Genomic DNA, 22,983 nt, shown 5'->3' with positions numbered 1-22,983 from the left:
CGATCTCAAATTTACCGCCACAAATAAAGACAGTTTCCATTGGAGAAAGGAAATACAAATCTCAAAAATTCTTGTATTGTGATGAAGACATAAAACAATTTTGAGGAATGCGCCCGCTATTCACTGCTTTGGAGTAGCTATAGCTCAAGCAGACTTGACTCTTAGAGTTCTACATCACACGACGGTTGATTGACAAATGGTCCAGTGGCACCTAAGGCTCCTTTTATAGCGCACCTTCGTGTTTAATTTGTTTGATATACCATTTTAGAATTATAACACATCAGTAGAAATGAAAGAAATTACATAAACATCAAGAGGATCTAACTGACAATTTAGCATGTGGCGAGGAAACCCGAAGAGAAACCAAGAGCTTATGCGAGCTACGGGCTCCTCATATTTTACAAAAGTGAGGTTATAGGGCGTGATTAAGGCGCAGAATATTGACGTTTGCAAGTGATGTTGGATTTATGAAGTGTTATGATTGCAGGTTTTTGCTTATGGTGCGGAAAGGTTACAGAAACCCTCCATATCACAATTGGATACACGCTTTCACTGTAGCACACTTCTGTTATCTTCTTTACAAGAACGCAAAGATTAGCAATCGCTTCAGGTCAGTCAGTGTAATGTACAGTTTGGCCTCTGATTTGCTCGTTCTAAGTTGTTAGTTATTTTCACTCCGGGGAAATTTCGATCGAATTCCTTAAATTTCGAATTAAACTTTTCCGAACTTCCACTTACAAGTGTACTGTGCAAGCGCTTGTAGCCTAACACACCTCCCTCCCTCCTAAAAAAAGGCTTTGAGAGGGTGTTAGGGGTTTTAAGATGGTTGACGGATCTGCGAAAAGAAGGCGGCAACCCAGCGCAATTCTAACTCACTTGAAGTCCTTTCAAGGACATTCGACTCCATTGCTACTGTGCTTCCTACTTGTGCTCGTTTCCTACATGTGCGCACTTTGTACCAAGCACGCACGTGCTATTCCTACATAAAGCGCGCACACCGAATTAGATATATACTGCTCATCACCGCTTCAGTAACTCTTTCTCAGAATGAGTTTCGTATTTACTCTGACACCCATTTTATATAGTACAGATAAAATCAGAAGAATTTGAAGGCGAACGTCTCGCGCTTATTGTGCTTAGTATTATGAGTTCAGTTGTAATGAGAAATTGTAGGACTATTTTGATTTTTTTTTTCCTATTTGTGGTATTTTGTTTCCTCTGCATTTCAGAGACGTTGAAATGTTGGCATTGTTCGTAGCTTGCCTGTGCCATGACATTGACCACAGAGGGACCACAAATTCCTTCCAGGTTTCCTCAGTAGGTAGACCGTCTTGGCTGTGACAATTCTTGGTATCCTGTGTTCACGATGATTTCCCTCACTGATATGGAAAAGTTTTTTTTTTATTTGTTAGGGCTCTACGCTTGCAGCTTTGTATAGTTCAAAGGGATCTGTGTTGGAGGTACGCAACCTCAGTTTGCCTTGTTGAAAGAATTGACTTCACGACAATTGTCCCTTTAGTTCTGTGTATGAGAAGCACAGCTGTTCACTGTGTTAGAATAAAGAATGTTTAAAAAATGAGGCATTTAGTACGTTTGAAGAATTTGTCAAATTTGATCCAACTAACCATACAATTGGGTGGTATAATTCTAAATTTATCACCACTAATCGACGTTACCACCTGCGCCTTTGTTTGGAAGCCTGGCCTATCAAATCCGCCCACGCTCCTTTAAATCGTGATGATGGCGGCTTGCAAACTGACGCCTATTTACTCCTCGTCAGAAAACCAAAAGGGCAGCTAATTAGTGAGCATGTAAAACGAGCTTTTGTTGCAGCGATTAGATCACCCCTGATGAAGGCACTAGACAGAAGTGTCGAAATGTTGGATTTATGAATCGTAACTTCTCGGTTACATTCATTAAATTTTTAAACCAGAGTAGCATCAAACCATGTCTATTTGTCAATCAGTTGTGCCTGCGCTTTAGAATCACGTTACTATACTGAATCTAACTTGATATTTTTCTGTTTCTCTTTCACAGAGACATCATTTTGCTCAGACTATGTGCGTACTCAACTCCGAAGGATGCAATATTTTCAAGAATTTAACTGGAAAAGTATGTTGCTTTACAAAGTAACTGGAAGTTAAGCCCCTTTTTTAGAAAAAAAAAAAAAAAAAAGAACTCGCTAAAACTTTTTATTTAAATATTGATTTTTGTGAGTTTTCAAGAAGGCTTAAAGACAGAAAAAACAAACACATGCGTGCGCTTTGAAGTAGTTCGTTGAAAAGAAGAAAATTCTTTACCGTTAGTTTTACTGAGCTTATAGAGGATACCGCTCTCCTCAACGATGTAAGTGTCCCTAATACACCCCATCATCAGTATGCATATTTTCCATACGGCTGTTCTCTTTACATTTCCTATGTTGCTGACAACGAGAATTTGGTTGGTGGCCATTTCCTTTCTTCTCATGACCTTCATGTTTAATTTTTAGGAGAAATTAGAAAAAATGCTTTGGTGTTTAATTCTAAATCAATTCTACCTAGGACTTTGAAGAAGTGTTCAGTCTCATTCGGGATATTATTCTAGCAACGGACCTTGCCCATCACTTGAAAATCCTACAAGACATCAAGAACATGGCCAAAGGTAACACTGTTTCTTTCGCCTGACAACCGCTATGCTTAAAATTTACCATCTTCATTACATCATCAACATATGCTGTTGTACTGTTATACTGTTTCTATTTTTGACTAACTTTTGTTTTTGCATTTTCAGATGGTTTCAAAAAAGATTCCAAAGATCATCACACTCTTCTTCTTTATCTTATGATGACAGCCAGCGATTTGTCTGATCAAACTAAGAACTGGGAAGGAACAAGAAGAACAGCGGTAAGCAAACTGGTCAAACGAGTTTTAAGTTATTGTAAAACTGGCAGTTACAATATTGGGAAAGTCACTCTACTTTTCAATTGCCTCTCTCCTGTAGGATCATTAGTGGCTTATTATTGCTTTCAAAGCGGCAGTTTAAACCTCTCTGGAGAGTAGTTCCTTTTACATGAGCTATACAACGCATTCTGCAAGATCTATCATAAACTTCTGTGTTTATGTACGAGTAAAATCCTTTCCACCTGGCCATCATTATTCAGTTACCTTAGTATTGGCTTTATGACATTAAGTCGAAAAGCGTTCTACTCTCTCCTTTAAATAACTCGTAGCAGCAGTTGACACTGAAGAGGACGTCTTTGCTATCGTGTTTATCACAGGATTATTCTCATGCGATCACTATAACACACAGACAATCTTTCAAATTTTTATTGTGGCATCTATTTCCTTTTTAAAATGTTACTCGTTGGTCTCCTTGCTCACAGGATCTGATATACACAGAATTCTTTTCACAAGGTGACAAGGTAAGGAATAAATTGTGTAAAGGTTCAATCAACAGAGTGAATTTTAAATGGGGAAACGTATTGGGCCCTCTTTTCACCTTAACCCTTCAACTACTAGAGGTGATCAACATGTAACTTCTCCCTATAATATTCATACATTGTCCAGCAAACAGGTGATGAGAATATTCAGACTTATCAGGGAGTTTTTATCATGACCTAACACCAAATTCTTGTACCATATCTATAAGGAAATGTGTAGCACAGAACTAAGTTTCCTTGTACTTTTTTGCTTCTTTTGCGAGATCTTATTGAAACTATGTCTATACCTTTTTTGTTTGTTGATTGATTTGTTTGTTTGTTTGCTCTGTTTTTCAATTTTCAGGAAAAGCACATGGGAATTACTCCAAGCGAAATGATGGACAGAGATCGAGCGTGTATTCCAAAATTGCAAATCGATTTCTTAGATGCAATAGCACTTCCAGTATACAGGTAGTTCATTGTGTAGTAGTTAGACAGCTTTTGGAAAAGAATTGGTCGTAGAGCGCGAGTTTTAACCACCGAATGTTGTCTTGTTTGGCGGATAAGTTCGAATCTGGTAAATGAGCTTATCAGAACAAACAAACCAACAGACACTCCTAGACTGCTTTACGGGAAGTCTTTGATTTTAAGGAAGTTTATCACGTCCTGTAAATATGTTCTCTACCTGTCTTCTGCTCAGATGTGCTATCTAATCGTCATACGGTGATCACTAGTCAGTACATATCGTAGCTTTGAGTTCTCACCGGCTCCTCGTTTTTCCTTCATTCTTTCTGAAATTCTGGTTGAACGACGCGACCAGGTTATGTATCCAAATTGCAATAGGCCATTTTAATTCCCCCTAGCCTCGGAGCCATGTCAGAAGTTTAATATATTGCAAATGGCATATTTCCGTTAGTTTTCTACCTGAATTTAAAACAACTTCGATTATATTTATATATTTATTGATTTTTTTCTTTTTTATTTTTGTCTTTTGTCCATAACCAGGCTGTTGTCCTCTCTGCTCCCGGAGACTCAAGTCGTTTTAGACACAGTTTTGACCAACAGAGAGAAATGGCAAAAGGCCCAGGAAGATGGCGACTACGTGTACAGACCTGTGGCTACTACTGACAAAGAAGTCAATGGGAATGTGCCTCTATCGCCTTTATCATAACGACGCTGTAACTCGCTCTTCCGTTTAAGCAATCGCAATAAAAATTGCGGTAGGAAGCCACAATACGACAAACTGCTGGGACGTCCTGGTTGCCACGCTTAAACTCGATAACATACGGTTTTTTTTTGTTTTTTTTTTTGCGTGAAGAGCGAGTTGAAACTTTGCCTTGAAGAGTTGGCTAATTGGGGTATCTGGCACATCAGTGTCCCTGGATAGTTACAGCGTTGATGTATTGCGTACATTGATAAATGTTATTTAATAATCAATTTCTCCAAGAGGCAGGGGAAATAACAGGTTCAAATGCCCTGGTTAGCTTTTAGTGATAACTCAGATCTGTGCTCGAATTTGAATCACTAGGTATTGGAAGGCTATGCTATCAGATATCAACGATACCCAGGCAAAGCAATAGATACGAAAAGTAATGGCCTCTGGTACCCGAGCTTTACTGGGACTCAACCCTGTTTAACTTTTAATATCCAGAGGTCATTTCCTTTAAAGCCTTATCGGAGAGTGAATGACAATTATGTCCTATGTGGCTAAAATTATTTAGAACATAGCTGGCAGAGTCGCGCGATCAAACTCATTATACGTAAGCGTGCTCACTGAATCCCGATAGTGCACGCTGATAGCGTCAGCAAATCCGACTTCGCCAGAAATTTTTTTTTTCGCGCGAGCGGCCATTGTTAGCGCGGGGAAAAATAATATATTTCGCGACAATAATGGATGCAAACAGAAACTCGGCCTACTAGTCCGAAAACGAAGACAATGTTTCCACCTTTTCCCTTGGGCTAGAGTTCTTAAATGAGGCAGAAAAAGAGAAAAACAAAGCAAAAGGAGACTCGGCATCAGCGCCGTCACGATTCGCTTCAACTGTTATTGTTGTCCGTTTTTCGCGTCGGATTTGATGCACAATTCCACCGGCTATGTTCTAAAACAATTGGTTCATGCTTTCAGCTTTGCACTATCGAGTTATGGAGCACGCGGGAAGTTTGGAGAGCACTCAAGAAGCTAGAGTTGCCCTCGGCCATCGCCTCGGGCAACTCTTACGCTTCTTTCGTGCTCTTCAAACTTCCCGCGTGCTCCATAACTCGATAGTGCACGCCAAAGCATGAACCAATTGTTAATTTAAACCACATTTTCCGTCAGAGTGCTCTTTATCGTGACCAATTTTCTCGTCGCGCGAGCGAAGCTCTCTAAACATGATGATCTCACAAATATACATACGTTGTCACCCACGGGTGACAATTTTGTTCATAGCTTCATTTTCACCAGAATTTTTTGCGATTCCGGCTTCCCTCTATGATTAATTGACAAAGTTAACGAAAAATGGAGCGTAAAATTGGGATGCCATAATTTTGAATTACAGTAATCTCAGGTTCAAGACCTGATTTTTGCCAGTTACGATTTAGACACCTGATAAGTAGGTTTCTGATTATAATTTACGAGTCGTTCTTTGTTTTACAACTCTTTGACTCCCAAGATCGCACAAGTAATTCTCCTTACTGTCTGCCACACAATTTTTGTGATGTTAGTTTGGACAATTTGGTATTGGATCAGCTGATAATCCCCTGAGTTTCGTTTTTCCCCATTCTCATTGCTTGTCTGCTTGATATTGTAAGGAGAAATTCTGGCTTGGTCAGTCGTGAGAGTTAAAGGGTTAGGGCCAAATACAGCGACCCTTAAACATAGTTACCTTCCCGTTAGAGTGGTATCCACACAAAGTTTACGAAAATCGACGTAAAGAAAACGGTGTAGGTTAGCCGTCTATTTGCGGCGCAGTTTTTATGCCTGTTTGTTTTGCTTGCTTTGGTTGATAATTTTTTTGATAACATTATTTATGTCCTTGCAAGCTTTTTTCAATGCTGTTACGGTTGTTTTACTGACATTAGCTGAGGAACAGAGCAGCTAAGCGAAATACCGGGAAATGTTTCCCTTGTAAGCTAGTTGGAATATTTATTTCAAAACATTCATGAGTCGTTCGGTAAGGAATTTCTTTAACGTGTGAAATACGATGGAACAGTTTTCATACAGTCGAAGATTTTAAGCGCACAAAAATTCACATCGGTTAAGATATAGATTATAGACTTTAACTACTTTATGATTTCGTTTTTTGGGGAACTTTTAATTCACGTTGATTTGTAAAAAAAAAAAAAAAAAGATTGGGGGGTTGCTGCTTCTGAGCGTTGACTGTTCCAAGGGAAGGGGAAATCCGAGTTTTACATCTGAAAGGTGGCGTTCAAAATTACTGTGAATTGTTGATTAAGGAATCATCACGTACGTTATACAATGGGTAGCTTTCTTGTTACGTGTTCTTGAGTCTTTTTTTATTGCGATGTTAAAACCACATTCTTTAAATGTTAATTTACCGTCTTTAGGTTGAAGACCATACAAAGCATCCGTAAGTTGATTGATAAAGCGTAAGTTAAAGGTAGTTATTTATAGGAAAGGTAAGAAATTGCCAGATATGTAAATTTATTATGAATACACAACACTGTGGTTGGTATAAGTTTACTCAGATAGTCGTACATTAAAGATGATGCGCGGGCCAGATATGCCAACGTGCCAACCATGCAGCTAGTAAAGACACCAGCGGCGTAAAAGAAAACCTGAGGGTATACAACTATTTCTGTGCGGATTCTGATAATATTATATAGAGTGGAAGTTGCTGCTGCTTTTGGCATCTTACCTCAGGATTTCCCTCTTCCTTTCTCGGTTTCCCGACTTGTCGTCTCAAATCGGAATCTAAATAAACATACGCTATTCATTTAATAGCAAAATATTATTTACTTTATAGGTACTGATGAAATACCAGGATTTTTCCTTTTACTAAAAAATCATATCTTCATCGCGCGCATTGAAGATACTATTTTGATCTCTCACGTGTGAGGATATTGCTGTCGCCATGGTTACTAACATGATTACACCATTTCTTTATTAGAATTTTGACTTTTTGGAACAGAAAATATAAAGATATAAGTATTATTGTCTTTATTACTCCTTTATAACTTTATATCCGAGTTTCCTAACGTTTTTGCGACGCATTTTGCGATGGTGACCACTTTAATTCCCCACTCCAGAAACTATGAGGAATCTGGGCACGAACTTGACTCGTAGGGTATTTGTGGGATCGTTTGGGTGGACGCGCGAAACTTCAAAATGGCGGCAGAGAAAGCCATTTTTTCCAAAAAAGTTATTATCGAGGAAGACATTCCCGGAGCGAAGCTTCCTCGAGAAAACGTTGAAGAGTATACTGTACCACAGCTTAGACGATGGCTGTTGTGTAGAGGAGCGAAAACAAGCGGCAAGAAAGCCGATCTTGTCAAGAGGTTTGCTTAGACGATGTTTTTGTTATTGATCATTTGTCAGGGTTTGTTATTTTGATATCGTTTGCTTTACGGTTAATTTTAGATATAACGACTATATCAAGCGAGGTCTTCATTTATAAACCTTACGAGATCCCGATGGAGGTGTGCATCTTGCGCGAAAGAAAGTCTTACTGGGTTTAATAGATGAAGTAGACCCTCGACATGTTACTGATATTTTCCCTAAGGATGGTTTCCATGAGGATCTTACTGATTTGCCACATGTAAAAATTCTTGGTAGACCTATTTGCAAAAGTGGGGGGCAATCAAAACATTTTCGATCATAATTTCCATAGCTCATGTTTTCCGCTGCATCCTTCACCATACCAAAGCAAAGCATTAGTGTTTTATGATTGGGAAATCCAGTGTAAAAAGCAATGTCTTCGTCCTTATCTTTGAACTGATTAAATCTAAGTAGTCCCGTTTGGGTGGCAAAATTTTATTTGACCGCTTCATAACATTCAGTTTGCAAAGATTCATCTTTGTTGCGTACTTGTTCCGTTTGCATACCTTGATCCGTGACTTGTGAGCAGCACATCCCCCGTCTGACAGAGATCACTTTCTGGCAAAGGGTCTTCGGAATGGACTTTCTTTACAATTTTTTCGGAAGAAACACGCTTTAAAATACGTCGAGTTTCCACATGCTTAGACCATGGAAAAATCGAAGGTAAATGAAGCCTGCTGCGCTTATGTCCACCCTCAAAGTGATCTCCACAAATACGTGTATTATCGGCGTGGATTTTTAATGTTGCATTACGAATTAGAATTCTGTACTGTTTTCGTAATTTTTTGTCCTTTGGAAGTCGTAATACGAAAGCCCATCCTTGGTTCTGTAATTATTCGTTCATCCAGGAACACAACAATTAGCATGCTTTACCATTTTTTTCTTTAGTGTTTTGCGAAAACTTTCCTCGCTACGGCTATTTTGAAGTTTCGCGCGTCCACCCAAACGATCCCAGACGACACTACGAGTCAAGTTCGTGCCCAGATTCCCAATAGTTTCTGGAGTGGGGAATTGCACTATTTGCCGTTTCGAAAATGAAAAAAAAAATGTTTTATGTTGAAATTTCATCAGAATCTATAAAATAAACAGAACATTACATGGCTGCTTGGTGATACGAATTTTATCTTCTCGTGCTAAAATTATCTCTAACTCGTTCACTTCTTTTACTCGTGAGAGATACAGCACTCGAAGATAAAATCCGCATCCCCGCGCGGCCATGTAATATCCTCTATTTATATCGTAATACTTTTGACCTGTGACCGTAATTACCAAGATTTTTGCATATGAGCGTGATCTGATTGTGGGTAATACCCACGACTCGTGGAAAGGAATATATATATATATATATATATATTCACTTTTGACGGAAAAGTTACTTTTTTAGAGTGGTGGTAAATCCTCAAGAAATCTGAGTGGGAGGCTGTTTCGTAAGAGATGCATGGTTTAAAATTGCCTCGAGATCTTACCTTTCAGCTTCGATCTATTGTTACGTAAAAATCATTAGTGAGTCTACGCAGGCAGGATGTACACGTTTCATTAATAGTTCTCTTTAAATGATTTTCGCGACTTTTTCGAGGCAATTTGAAATATCTTTTGACTTGCGGGTAGAACTAAAGATTTATGTTTTTCTTTCATTAAAGTGTGGAAACCTGTAAAGCGGGACTCGGGAAGTTTGTGCTGCCTTTGACATGTCTTCGAAATGAAGATTTCGCTAAGTCGTCTAGTTTTAGAAAGCTTTTTTCCGCAAGTGTTTGAGTTGCCCGAACTTCCCTTAATACCAGAAAGAGTACTTGAATGTCGCTTTCACAAACTTTATAGAATAACTCTTCCTTTTGCTATACTATTACGTAAGTGATGATATTTGAAATTCGTGGTCCTTCCGTTAAGTGAATGATACTGTTAGCTACACGCCATTACGTTCAGTATGAAAGGTTTTTAATGAGCGTTGGCCCTTGTGAGCAGTGCCAAGATGGCTTATTATAAAAACTAGAGAGAAATTTATTTATTCAAACAGCCCCACTTACAGTGAATTCTGAGGGTCGATCAATTGTCTTAACCTGGGACATGATTGATGGAGACATTTTTGTTACTTTCCGCATGACGTCGAATACCCCATTCTCTACTTTCTTTGTTTCTCTATTTTCTTCCTAATTAAGATCTAAAATCTAATTCTCCTTATTGTATGCCTTTATTTACTCTAGTGTTTTTCAGGAATTTGGTGTTAAATCATATCAGTATCCCGGTTCTTGACTTCTCTGCCTGGCAATATCTCAGTTGGAAATGTCAGGGAAAATAACTAACGACTCATTGGTTTTCTCCGGAGCGAAAGTGGAACATGTTTCTGAGTTTCAGCTACAGATACTGTTTGAGCTTTGACAAATGAATAAAATTATATTTTCATAACTGTAAAGTGTGCTACTGGCGTTTTGTATGCATCGCTTTTAAGAGAATATTGGTTCAATGACAAATCCGAATGAGAGCAAAGTCGTCACATGTTTGCCGCATATGATCAACCCAGGAGCTCGTGCAATGGAAGACTTTAAGTGTCTGTATAATAACGCTGAAGCCAGTTCACATAAGGCAGGAGGGTCGTGCATATTATCACGCTGGAATCCTTTCAGTTCAACCCAAAGAAGTCCTTAAACATTTGCGTGGTTGCCACTCAGCAGAGAGACACACGTTCTGAAACTGTTCCTGTTTGCTTCTCATTACGATCTAACAATTCTAAAGCCCATTTTTTTTTACAAAAGAACGAACACTTCTACCACACAGTTTCGTTCATTTTTAAATTTCACATCATTTATCTCTTTATCGGGTTTAAATTTTTGGAAAAAAATGTTTTAGATATTATTGTAAAGAGCTATTTAGGAGGAAATCAATATTATGCAAGAGGTCAAAAAGTGCTCGCATCGGATAACTGATTACTTAAACTCCACAATCAAAAAACCCACGTCTGCCATAAACCAAAATGTACGGAACTTGCCAATTTTTCATTTTTTTTAATTGTTGTTTTGTTTTCTTTTTAAAAAGCTTCTGAAGTGTCTTGTGTCTGAAATACAGAGAGAGATTTATGTTGTGTCCTCAATGATCCTACTCTTTCTAGAGGCCGAAATGAAAAATAGTTAAAAAACCGGCATAAAGCTCGTTTTGGTTTTTGAAAAACATCTCTTGAACATTAACCTTAAATAAAGTCAAACTTGAAATTGCGGTTCTGCTAACTTTCAACGACGTCTTTTTAACCCTCTACGGGATGTTTTAATGCAGCTTTTTCACAAATTGAAAAGAAAGACCTCTTCAGAGACCCAAGAGTATTTAATTTTTACACTTTACCGCGTAGGAACAGCATGAAAAAATAAAAAATGAAAAAAACAGCTACTGCCATCTGTCTCACCACGCATGGCGTCGGATGACTAAACGACTCATGATTTTCGATTCAGTCCGGTCTGTGTGGTATCATTGCGGGATGAGTTGTCACGAAAAATCGAAATTTCAGCGATGATAATTCGAAACGACAAGTTAACGTTGGAGATGATTATTAAGGTGTCGAAGAGTCCTTTTTTGGTTGTTGACAACGGAAAGGGTGCTTCCTTGTTTATCAGTGAAAGCGATAACGGCCTTGAGCGATGTGAACACCCACTACGCAGGGTCTTGAACATTCTCCAAAAGGATTTACGCTTCATAGGAGTTTCACCATGTGATAAAATTTTCAAAAATATTTCTAATGATAAGGCCCACGAAATCTTTTTTTAAAAATATCATAGTATTCGATTGTTGTTTTGATGGACGGAAACGAAGAGTGCGAGGTTTCAGAGAGTAACTTGGAACGAATAAGTTCAACGTTGGTCTTATTTAACGAAAGAACATCTTAGTAAACTGATCGCCGAGGAGAATATGTCACACACGCATAAGTAAAAACTGTATTTTTTAAGACTAACAATAATTCATCTCCAATATCAAAATCAAATTTGTACATCGGTCCCGTGAGTGATATATAGATTGCGACAGTGAAGCACTCTGTTGGAAAGGGTTGTGTGTGATTTCATTGACACCTGTGATCGTTTTTAGAAAGACCCATGCTATTTTTTTCCCTAACTCTGCATTTCAATACCATAGACGACTCAGCTGTTGATGTAATGCGAGTCTGCGACCCGACTTATTCTTGCTAGACCAGCGAGCTCGACATCATTCATGACGGCCATCGATGGCTGTCGAAGAACGAGATCTAGTATAGTATATATCAATGTTCTGTTTTTGTCTTTAGTTACCATTCACGTGTTTACACTGCTTGGGTTATTGCAAGGCACGTGTCAAGCCTTTACCGATGATACTTCCGCTTCTTGGAATAAAGCAATTAAATGACAATAAAAATACGAATTTCTTTTTCATTTAATAATAGTGTGTATCTCGTGTATTCTTAATCCGCTTTTAAGAGATAATATAGATAGACGGCGTCAAGCAATGGAAATAAAAAAAAATAGTCTCAAAATTTGCCACAAAATTGCACTTAGAGCTCGTTTTGTGTTTTTGTTCCACAATTACTAACACAGTTACGTAATAATGTAGGTTAGTGATAGAGAGGAGTATATCAAACGAAATTTAACAATAATCACGTGTAAACAGAAGCTCAACCGTTCAGGAACACGTGTTCTCGGAAGTTGCGTGGGTATGGTGGTGGGTTTTGTTGTGCAACCTTACATCAAATAAACTCTTTACGGTCTAATTTCTATATATTGAAATTTCCAAAGTGCAGTGGGTGATGAGAAGGAAAGTGATATCGCACGTACAAGCAAGTATCTGCTGATGTTTTAAAAGGATCATAGTAAGCAAACCGACCTCAGAAAATCCGAATCGAAGAAAGCAAGTGGTCAAAGGCACCGGGATAACCCTAACCATTTTCACGGTTCCTTGACTCATCTCGAATAAGCGACTTTGCTGCCTCCTTGAATAAAATAATTAACTTATCTCGCATTTTTCAAAACCAAGGAGTGGGTTGAATCGCAAGCTTGAAGCTGAAAATGGATGCGATAAACACTTGGGATACCATTTTCGTGGTCATCGAGTTTGTGGTGTGCCTTTCAGGAATCGTCTTCAATGGTTTGGTAATTCTTACAATTTGTAAAAGCATCCATCATCTTTCTTCACCGAGCTATCTCATTCTAAGTATAGCGATCAGTGATTTTATTTCCTGTTCAGTGGCTGTTCCATTTTCGATCGCTAGACACTTTAAAAAAGATTGGCCATTTGGAATGGCTGGATGCAAAGCTCATGCCTTTATGATCTTCCTTTTCGCTCTGGTCTCCATCACTCACTTGGCTAATATATCTGCAGGAAAGTATTTGAATATTACGAGGTCTCTTTACAAGAACTCTTACTTCAACAAGAAACAAATTCTAATGGTAATCTTAGCCTCTTGGATTTACTCGCTGGGATTTAGCCTTGCTCCTCTCTTGGGATGGTCGCGATATGGTTTGGAGGGAACCAATGCGACCTGCTCAATCAAGTGGGAATCGACTCGTGGGGGAGATAAGGCATATTTTGGCATTGTTTTTATAGCATGCTACGCGTTTCCAATCGCAGTGATCATGTTTTCCTATTATAAGATCCACAAGGTTTCCAGAGGGATCGTTCGCACTTCATCCCAGATTGGCTGCATTGGATTGACCATGACACAAGCTTTGCTGAGGAAACATCGCAAATCAGCTATGTACTATTTGGCTATCATAATTGCTTTCATGGTCTCATGGTCTCCCTATGCTGTTGTGTCTTTCCTCGCAGTGATAGGGAGAAAAGTGCACCCAATTGCAGCCAGCACATGTAGCGTGTTTGCAAAGATCTCGTTTTTCCTGAATCCAATTCTGTATGCTATTTTTTCCCGCAAGTTTCGACGACGGATGGCTCTCGTTGTTCCTGTGACCAGGCCAAATCGAGAGGTGAGACCAACGACTTTTGTTCAAAACTCAGCAACATTGGCTTTGTGAAAATTATCTATATGATTTAGAAACTTAACATTGCCTTTTTTAACTCTCCCACTTGGATAATCGTTGTCGTTAACTAGCTGTACTCGGATTACACTTTATAACCTGTTGTGAGAGTGCTTTAATTGCAACGTTCTCTGAGCGATAGCACCTAAGTTCTTGAAAGCTAAAGCTAGGAAACATCGATGTAAATTCTACTTCTTTCAGGCCGTATAGTTCATTTATCATATTTTACGACTTAATGTACTTCACAATAGTTATGTTAGCAAATCCTACACAAAGTACGTTGGACCGCAATGACGGGGGAAGCTGGCTGCCGACTGCAACACGCTATTTGCAAAGGCACCAAGGACTCTCGAACTGTTCCATTATACCTATTTCATTGATTATAACCGACAACTTTCTGATTTCTGACTACTCTCCTCTAAACACCAAGTAGACTTTCTAAAGTAAATGCTTATATGTTCGCTATCGGTGGGCATGAGTGGGCATGTTAGCTGGCCAATGACCTCGGAGGATTAAACATTTGTTGTTAGAACACTAACCCAAACACTTTTATAAGAATCTCACAAATGAAGCACAATGCAGCAAATACTTCTGATCAACGCAATCAATCTTTGACTGCGTAGGCTAAAAAAAGAATTTCCGTGTGCGAAAGCAAGGTCAGTAGACAAACTGAGCACGTCCACTTATGGACTGTTAAACCGACAAGACATATACAGTTTGGAAAACTCATCGCAGTAGCTTAAGACTTAATTGTTTCGGACTTTGAATTCAAATAGTAACTACAGTTTTGATATAAACGCATGGCTAAATCATACTGAACTATTAAATACTTTATAACAATATCTTTGGTAACGATCTTGAGTGCACGAGCTATACTGAATAAAGGACTTTTAGATGTATATACCTTGATATTTTTCTCCGATAACAGGTCATAGTATGGTACGATTATGCAAGCGTAGGATTCCCCCAAACCTTTTATAACACTTTATTACACGACTCGAAACAGTCTTTAAATAAATTCTTTAAATAAATCATAATTTTGCTGCACGCTCATTATTCTTTGCTTTAACTCATTACAAAACACAAATGGTATCTAGTTAAACATAGGTATAAAACTTATGGAGTTAAATGAATCGGTTTCTTGAGCGCTTAGAGAGCAGTAAAAGTCTTTCCCTTCTTTCCTTTCTTTCCTTTCTTTCCTCTCTTTCCTTTCTTTCCTTTCTTTCCTTTCTTTCCTTTCTTTCCTTTCTTTCCTTTCTTTCCTTTCTTTCCTTTCTTTCCTTTCTTTCCTTTCTTTCCTTTCTTTTTCTTGGAGAAAAAAGGTCACCTGACTATCAAGTGACCTTTTTGTTGGCAAATTTACGACTTTTCATTCAGATGCCTTTCCTCCATTAAAATCAGGATCGTGTTAAAAACTGTTTGGAGTTCTAGGTCAGACAAATTTCTTTCATGCTGGGCTTCTTTCGCAGTAAGTGACTAAACAACTCAAATTTAACAACCCTATGATCCCATGGCATGGATTGCTCATTGGGTTGTATTCTAAGCTAAAACATTAGTTAAGTCCAAAGTTGAATTTCTCCTTGAGGGGCCTCCCCGGTTCGTGATTGTCTTCAAATCGGCGCAGTAGATGCTGCTAAGTATGCAGTAGATCCTGCACAAAATGGATCAATTTAGCAAGGATCCAAGTTAAAATTTACTATAGTTGGTTATCGGACGTTTATAAACGTTACCCAGCTATTTTTTGCTCAAAGTAATGCACGCATTACTACCCTTATCTTTCCTGAAATCAAGGTGTTTTGAAGCTTTTTTTATCGATATGTTAGATTGTTTTACGTATCGATAAGCTGCAGTAAAGCATTTTTTAAGCAATGCTCGTCATCCCTTTGTCAATACGTCTAGCATACCTCACCCCATTTTCCCTTCAAGTTTCATCTCTCAGAGTGCGGCGGCGATTTTCTTCTGTCTCCCAAGTCACTGACCTGGAGAGGTTAGGCAGCATTAAAAGGGAGAATGAATCCGAGATTTAAGTACAAGACGAGCAACGGATAAAAAGTTTTACACTGAACCCGAAGATGCATGTGACCGAAAGTACCTACAGCACTTAGTGTAGGGTAAATACCAGTTTCGTGCCTCGAACAGAAAGCTTCGCTGTCTGAACATGTCTTGTTCGAAAAAGGCCTGCTTGTCGACCATTGTCGCGGATAGGATTTCAAGAGACGTGCAACGCGATTGCGTGTATCAACGCTTACGGTCAATCAAAAAAACGAGGCGCTCTGTTGCTTTCGTAAAACTCCGCCGACCATCTGGCGCTCTACGCCCAGGAAGTCTGGGCTCCAGAAAACGGTTGTCTCGATCCATATCTCTCTCAGCCTATACTCAATATGGCGGTCAAATTAAGAAGGGCACGCACTGTTGTGGTCTTGTCTTGAGTATTTAACATTGAAGACTCAGCGCTTACTGAAGGATATGCAATAAGGGGGAGGAAACGAGCCGAATTTTCACCTTTTAACTAGTTTGTATCCATTTAGTGCAATTATCATCGACGACTCATCGCTTACTGAAAGATATGCAAGTACAAGGGGGAGGAAACGAGCAGAATTTTGACCTGTTAACTGGTTTGTATCCATTTAGTATCATTAAGGAAATGAACCAAATTGCAACCTTTTGACCCCTAATTCAAGAGTGACTAGCACCTAATTTCTCCTTACAATATCACCCCCCCCCCCCCCCAAATCAAGCATTTAGTTCACGAGAATGAAGTAAATGATCCCCTAATGACATTTCTTAAGGTGCTGACAAGGAAAATTTGTTTAACAGTTAAGAGCCTCTTTAGATGGTGATCATTTCTTTAATTCTTGTGACCTTTATGTGTGATTCAAAAGTGATATTGTAAAGAGAAACCAGATGCTAGTCGCTCTCAGGGTTCAAAGAGTTCATCTATTTTTTCTCGTCAGAATCTGTTACTGCCCAATTATAAATTAAAACAGAGTTTGTTGAAATAGTTTCAGGTGGTGTGTTGTCTGAGTTCTTAGAAGTAGCATTTCATCTCATCTTATATGTGAGGGAAGTCTATCCTGCTGTTGTATTTGAGAGAAGAAAAAAGTACAATGTTCCTGTACAGGTTAGGTGTCAAATTGTTGTCCATCGTTTAGATTTCAGAAAAATACCTCTTGTTGCCACTTACATATAATTATCGTGGGAAGCTGTTAATGTCTGTGAACCAGGATTGGTACATGGATGATTCTTGTCTTTATAATATGCAGTCATATTGTTAACTTCCCAGCCACTTATTTGGATGTAAATACTCAGAAAGAAGATATTGGACCCCAATAACATTCATGAATAAAGCTAGGGTACCAGTTGTGAAAAATGCATGGCCCCTGTGTTTTTCATTTGTACATGATCTTTTTTCCTCTGGTATCAGCTTGAATTTGTGTGTTCTTTCCACAGATGTGTTGTCATCCAGATCTGAACCAGTACATCTTAGATGTGCTTCACACCATGAAGCCCTTATTAGAGAAGGTGCCCATTCATATGGTTTTCTTATAATTGGAATTTGGTTCTCCTATTATTGAAATTGTAAATTAAATTACAGGCACTTGTAGATTTCTGAGTCATGAGCAAGCTATTGAAAGTGCTGCCAATTCTTTTGCTGTTGTTTCTCTTACATGCTATCTTTTTATACTAGGGTGAAGTTCAGAGAGTTGCCTTAGTGATTTCAGACAAAGTAAGTCACTTTTGCACAGAAAACACTGTCTAGTATGCCATTTGGTGCATAACTTATGAATTACGTGCCAAAAATTTTAAATGAGGGAACAGCTAATAAGCTTGGATAAATCAATATCAATTTGCTTTTAAAAGACATAAACATAATTTTTCTTAGAAATATTTGATATCTTTGAATATGTTGTTGTGATCATTTTAATGTATGGAGAACATGTAGTGGGTCTTTTTTATGAGCATTTTACCATAAAAGCAGCAATTTTATGATAATGTTACAGTATAAATTATTATGTTAATAATGAACAGTAGAATCCACTGCCAACTCAAACTTGGTTAACTTGAACTCCCAGCAAACTTGAACAGATTTCTGTTGGATTTGACCCCATTTTTTCAGTCATTTACCATCAGCTAACTCAAACTTGGTTGTGAACTGGAACTAATTCTACTTTCCTTTTGATGAGAAATTCACCATTTTAATTCAAACTTTAAGTTTAATTGTCATTTGATAATTGTTAAAGTTTCAGAACAGAGCTGGTTAATGTGTCTAATCTTTAATTGTGATTGATAAAAATATGATCTTTATGAAACTAACTAAATGTATGCAAATGACTGTTGATTGTGCAAGAATGGTAAAAACATGATTCCTTATTAATTATTAACAGGATGATTGAAATTCAACATCAACTCTGGCCAATAACTTAAAGCCCTGCTTACTTGAACCATTTTTTGTTTCCATTGGGAGTTCAAGTTAGCAAGGTTTGACTCTAATAAAAACACTGGCCACAAAATCATGATCATTAATTGGCATTAAAATAGCTGTTGTTTTTGAACAACACACTTTTATTTCCTATCATTTGGTTTGAACTCTGTAATGTCTTGCATGTGCGGCCATGCTACTGAGCTCTTGTCATGGTGAGAGCAGTCAAGTCTGATTTCCATTTGGAAGATTTGAAGCAAGTTTTATGAGGCAGTGTCCATGTAGCTCTTAAGAATCTCAAAATGCAGTGTTGTAGTTAATTACTATATGCACCTTTAATGGAGGTGGTAATATAAACTATATGTATTGTGTAGTATTTTCTATTTTATCAAACTTGTACTGCATTATCAAGTTACTTTATTTTCCCTGCCTTAGGAGTTCATTCCAGTTAAAAGCTTTGTAGTAAATTCCCTTACACACCTCTATTAAGAGGTAAATGTAGGCTTTATATTTTCTGTGGTATTTTCTCTTTTATCAAACATTTATTGTGTTCTCAAGTTACTTTATTTTCCCTGTCTTAGAAGTTCACCCCTGTTGAAAAATTTGTTTTTGAGATCGGCAATCCAGAAGGAGTTGATACAACTGCAAGGTCAGTCTTGGCTCAGTTATATAACTGACCAACTACAGTATGTCAGTATGTACTCTTATTGTAATTACATTATTTTTTAAATGATCATAGGAAAGGAAATGGCTCTTTTCCATTTCTTCCAGCTGTTTTAATAATGAACTAAAACTCTTTATGCTTTTGTCAAGATTTCAACCTGTTATCTCTTGTGCATACACTATGCTTGACTCTGGCTCATTGCAAAAAGTCATCATCAATGATTTCTTTCCTGATTTTATAATTTGTGTAAAGAACATTAATTTATAATGATTTTAACAAACACAAAAATAGAACTGAGTAAAAGCCATTGAAATCATCAATGAGTGATAATTCTAATGAGCATTTAGCATCTGACAGTTGTATAATTTACACAGGGAGCCTGTGATGCATGTACTCTCTCCCCTTCCCCCCCCCCCCTTCAATCCCCTTAGTTTCTGCCTCTGTTGTATTAAAAAAAGTATAGATTTATAAATATAAAGAAATTGGTGTGCTTCCAAATTCTAGTGAGATTTAGTGCCTATTGGGCATTAGTAGCCAAATGGCCCGTGACATCTTAGATGTTACGACAATTTCAGTTTGTTTACTAGCCAAATTGGCTAGTGGAAATCGAAAAACACTAGCCAAAACTGAATTTCTACTAGTCTGTGGCTAATTGGCTACTGTTAGTGTCGAGCCCTGTTAATAGCCCCATGAATTAACCTTGCCAAAGTCCATCCTTAGTATGACTTAGTAAAGCAATGTGCGGTTTGGTGTCTATGTGCGCAATTGAAGCAACAGAGAATATTTCCGTGTATACCTACTACACATGTGGCCTGATCTTAAGACGAGGGGGTTGGAGGTGTGAGTATTAAAAAAATTCAATTGTGTCTCTAGTCTCAAGATGAGGCTGTGTGAACACGAAAAAGTCCTATTGGCTAGATTGCTTTTTTAAAATAAATTATGTAAAACGATATAGTGAGAAAAAAGACACTTGCGAGTCTAAAACAACGGAATGTGGTAACGTGCACACGTTACCATCGAATAATGAGAGTCTGCATAGTAATGCCAACAGTTATTTTGCACATTAGTTATTCTTATCACGTATGTAACATATCTTGGGTACATTTTCCTTTTCAGCTCAGACAATGCCTTACTTCACACGGAAAGGGCGCTACGAGGTTTCCTCCTCAAGATCAATTCATGCGATGCACTGTTAGAGCCAATCCCCAAAGGTACATACAAGTGAGGTAGTTAATTTTAGTGATTAAACTTTTTATTTTTAATTTGGTCTCGTCACGCAACGAGCTCTCTTCCACTCTCCACTGGTGGTGCGGAGACTTGGCAATGTGTTGATAATGGATTTTGAGTCTAATATCCCGAGTGCGACACATTAGGGTTAATCAGTTACGTATAAAAATTTTCTTCTGCAGGATCTACATTTTCCATTCTTGTATACACCAAAGAATCATCGTTCGTAAAACTGCAGGAGGATCGCAAAGTTCAGGTTTGTCAGAACTAGGGAAAAGAATCAAAACGGAATAGTATATTTTGCCTCGCCTTGCATTGACCCAGGAGTTTCAATGACGTTTTCCATACGCGGCTGCCGAAGGTGCAATCAGCGGCTGTGTCGTAAGGCGAGACCCTGCTCGTGGGCCAAGCAGGCGATGGTGATAAGCCTAACAGGCGGCGGTAGACCGCCGGTAACCCATCGGTAACTCACTGGTAACCTACCAGAACCCCGCAGGTAACCCGCAGGTAACCTACCGGTAGCCCACTGGTAACACACCGGTAACCCGCTGGTAACCCACCGGTAACCCGCTGGTAACCCACCGGTAACCCGCTGGTAACCTGCCGGTGACCCGCGCCTTTCATAGAAAAGCCTGCTTTACCTAATAAGATTATTGAAAGAAAAACACAACATAAGTAGCTGAAAATGCGATATTTACAATCAGCGCCACAAACAGGTTAGAATAAGCTTAGGAATATAATAAAGATACCGTTAAGAGTTCATCTATTGATGGAAAGGGGACTAGAAAGGAACATACGAACCATTCGTGCTCGTCCACCCTCCCACCCATCCCACCCCAGGGGAGGACATCCATCACACAGTAACCTCGTGTGTGGGAAATTAACGTCTCCTACCCCAACCCTGCAGGAGACGGGACCTCCATTTATTCGTCCCTATCCGAGAAGACTAGAATATCTAACCATTTCTTGATGTTATAGAAAGGTAGCAAATTCTTCTCAATTATTTTAAGCCCCTGAGTGTTGGTCCGGCCGGGACTCGAACCCTCGACCTCCCGCACAACAGTCCAGCGCTCTATCCATTGAGGTAACCGGGAGGCGGTTAGCTCAATGGATAGATAGTTTACTTTGTAATGGATGTAGGAATTTCCATGGGTTGAAGCAGACGAACGAACGAGAATGAAGGAATCCGTCATCATACCTCTTAAGTCATCTTCTTCTGGAATCCTAAAGGTAAGCGTTTTTTGACGACGTGGAGTGCATTTTCGCGGAAAATTAAGGACCCAAATTGCGTACGTGCATGTATGATTGTGTATGTACGTACGTACATATGGTTTTAAATTTTTTATCTCAATTTCACAAATCTGCTAGAGAAAATGGCTATTTTATTCCTTGTCTGTAATTAAGGGATCTTACTAAGGAGTGCTAGTTCGTGTTACCGCTCGTGGTCACCGAAACGGTCGATGTGTTTGATTTAGATGGCAATTTCCTTCCATAAGTTTTAGCAGCATAGCATTTCAGGGATAAATACAAAGAACGCGGGCGACCTAAGGACGCCTGTATTGTCAGCTATGTATGACAGAGTTTGGGAGACAATTATCAAAACACTAAAACCTGAACAGAATTTGAAATTAAATCAGGTTCGTTAAATACAGGCAAATGTCTACAGAGGCAAGATAATGATTTGTTGGTTAGTTCTTGTTTTGCAAAAGAATCTCGTTAGTATCTCTCAAATGGAATCAGTGATGTCTTGGTGTCATGGTGTCCTTTTCCAAGATCGCTAAGATTTTGATAGACCGATCTTGTAGTTTATCTCACATCTGAAACATGTGTCCATTTACACAGATGCAGCTTTTTGTCGAGGAATGTGCCGAGAAGACTGGAAATAGTGGAGACAAAGCTGCAGGTGTATGATGTAACCATTTAAGCTCGATTGTTATCTTCTTGTGGAGGGGATCACGCCTCTCAGAGTCAAAATAATTGCTTTAAATGACTCAGTCAATGAGGGTTGCACTGGCTAGTAAAACGCAGAGGAGGAGGGTTTCCGTTGAAACTCGAAAGGAAGTGGAAAAATATGTCAGCATTCATTATAATAATCAATTTAATGTATCGCTGGCAGCGTTCGTGGGCAAAATTTGAAGCGAATCCTTTATTCTGATTGGCTACTTTAGCGGGCCAGATGGGCCTTTCTGGCTTGCTCGGGGTTGCCCGTTTTGATCCCGCGCAAGGAAAAAAGTGCATGGAGCGGACTTACAAAGGTCGTAACTTTTTGACAATGTCGGCGATGAAGTCGCAAAAAGCGGCTGAAGACAGTCAAATCAAAGAGAACAGCCCTTTTGGGTTTATTATGCTACAAACGTAGTTGGCTTTCTTTCTCGGCTCTTGAAATAAGTCATTTTTTATTCCTATTAAAGCGAAATCTTTTTGCCATATATTAAATCATTTATTGACTAAGCTTGTCGGTCAAGATGGCTTGATATTAGCCTCGTTCATTTTTTCTGTTTTTTGTATCTCGACTTCGTCTTGGTCCTTAAAAATGAAACAAAAAAACTCGGCCAATGTCCAGCCATCTTGACCTCACCTTTGGTCAAAAACGCACTATATGAAACATTCATACCTTGGTCCCTCTAGATAACAGCCATGTAGCTGAATGGGCCACGCTGGCTACAGAAAGTTCACCTTACCCTTACACGAGGCCGACCTCTTCATGTAACTGCAAATAGGTTTGTAGTCAATGGTCATTAATGGATTTGAAAATAG

The 22,983-nt window shown here is 38.7% G+C and overlaps 3 protein-coding genes across 4 annotated transcripts in view; all 3 read left to right on the top strand.

Moving 5' to 3' along the window:
• LOC111328139 (cGMP-dependent 3',5'-cyclic phosphodiesterase) overlaps window positions 1–7,116 on the top strand; it is a 33,197-nt gene extending 26,081 nt beyond the window's left edge. For both annotated transcript variants that reach the window (XM_088732952.1, XM_088732951.1), the window contains exons 26-34: window positions 488–610; window positions 1,230–1,317; window positions 1,413–1,460; window positions 2,038–2,112; window positions 2,541–2,640; window positions 2,770–2,882; window positions 3,362–3,400; window positions 3,762–3,868; window positions 4,403–7,116. In XM_088732952.1, the coding sequence (XP_088589078.1) occupies window positions 488–610; window positions 1,230–1,317; window positions 1,413–1,460; window positions 2,038–2,112; window positions 2,541–2,640; window positions 2,770–2,882; window positions 3,362–3,400; window positions 3,762–3,868; window positions 4,403–4,568 (859 nt within the window). In that variant the 3' untranslated portion in view covers window positions 4,569–7,116. The remainder of the gene's footprint in view (window positions 1–487; window positions 611–1,229; window positions 1,318–1,412; window positions 1,461–2,037; window positions 2,113–2,540; window positions 2,641–2,769; window positions 2,883–3,361; window positions 3,401–3,761; window positions 3,869–4,402) is intronic.
• Window positions 7,117–12,949: 5,833 nt separating this feature from the next.
• On the top strand, window positions 12,950–13,959 carry LOC111328138 (melanopsin-like). Its single transcript, XM_022932519.2, has one exon. It carries the CDS (start codon window positions 12,950–12,952, stop codon window positions 13,910–13,912), a length of 963 nt encoding a protein of 320 aa, XP_022788254.1. The 3' UTR covers window positions 13,913–13,959.
• A 2,318-nt stretch (window positions 13,960–16,277) lies between these two features.
• LOC111328131 (mitotic spindle assembly checkpoint protein MAD2B) lies at window positions 16,278–22,655 on the top strand. Its single transcript, XM_022932511.2, has 9 exons — window positions 16,278–16,530; window positions 16,918–17,036; window positions 17,366–17,437; window positions 17,604–17,642; window positions 18,917–18,984; window positions 20,116–20,210; window positions 20,409–20,482; window positions 21,367–21,456; window positions 22,069–22,655. The coding sequence occupies exons 1-9, from the start codon at window positions 16,482–16,484 to the stop codon at window positions 22,135–22,137; spliced, it is 675 nt and encodes a 224-aa protein (XP_022788246.2). The 5' UTR covers window positions 16,278–16,481; the 3' UTR covers window positions 22,138–22,655.
• The last annotated feature ends 328 nt before the right edge of the window (window positions 22,656–22,983 follow it).

The sequence above is a fragment of the Stylophora pistillata genome, chromosome 9 (assembly GCF_964205215.1).
Source record: "Stylophora pistillata chromosome 9, jaStyPist1.2, whole genome shotgun sequence".
In the NCBI taxonomy this organism is placed as follows: Eukaryota; Metazoa; Cnidaria; class Anthozoa; order Scleractinia; family Pocilloporidae; genus Stylophora; species Stylophora pistillata.
This window is presented reverse-complemented; position numbering and strand designations above follow the sequence as displayed.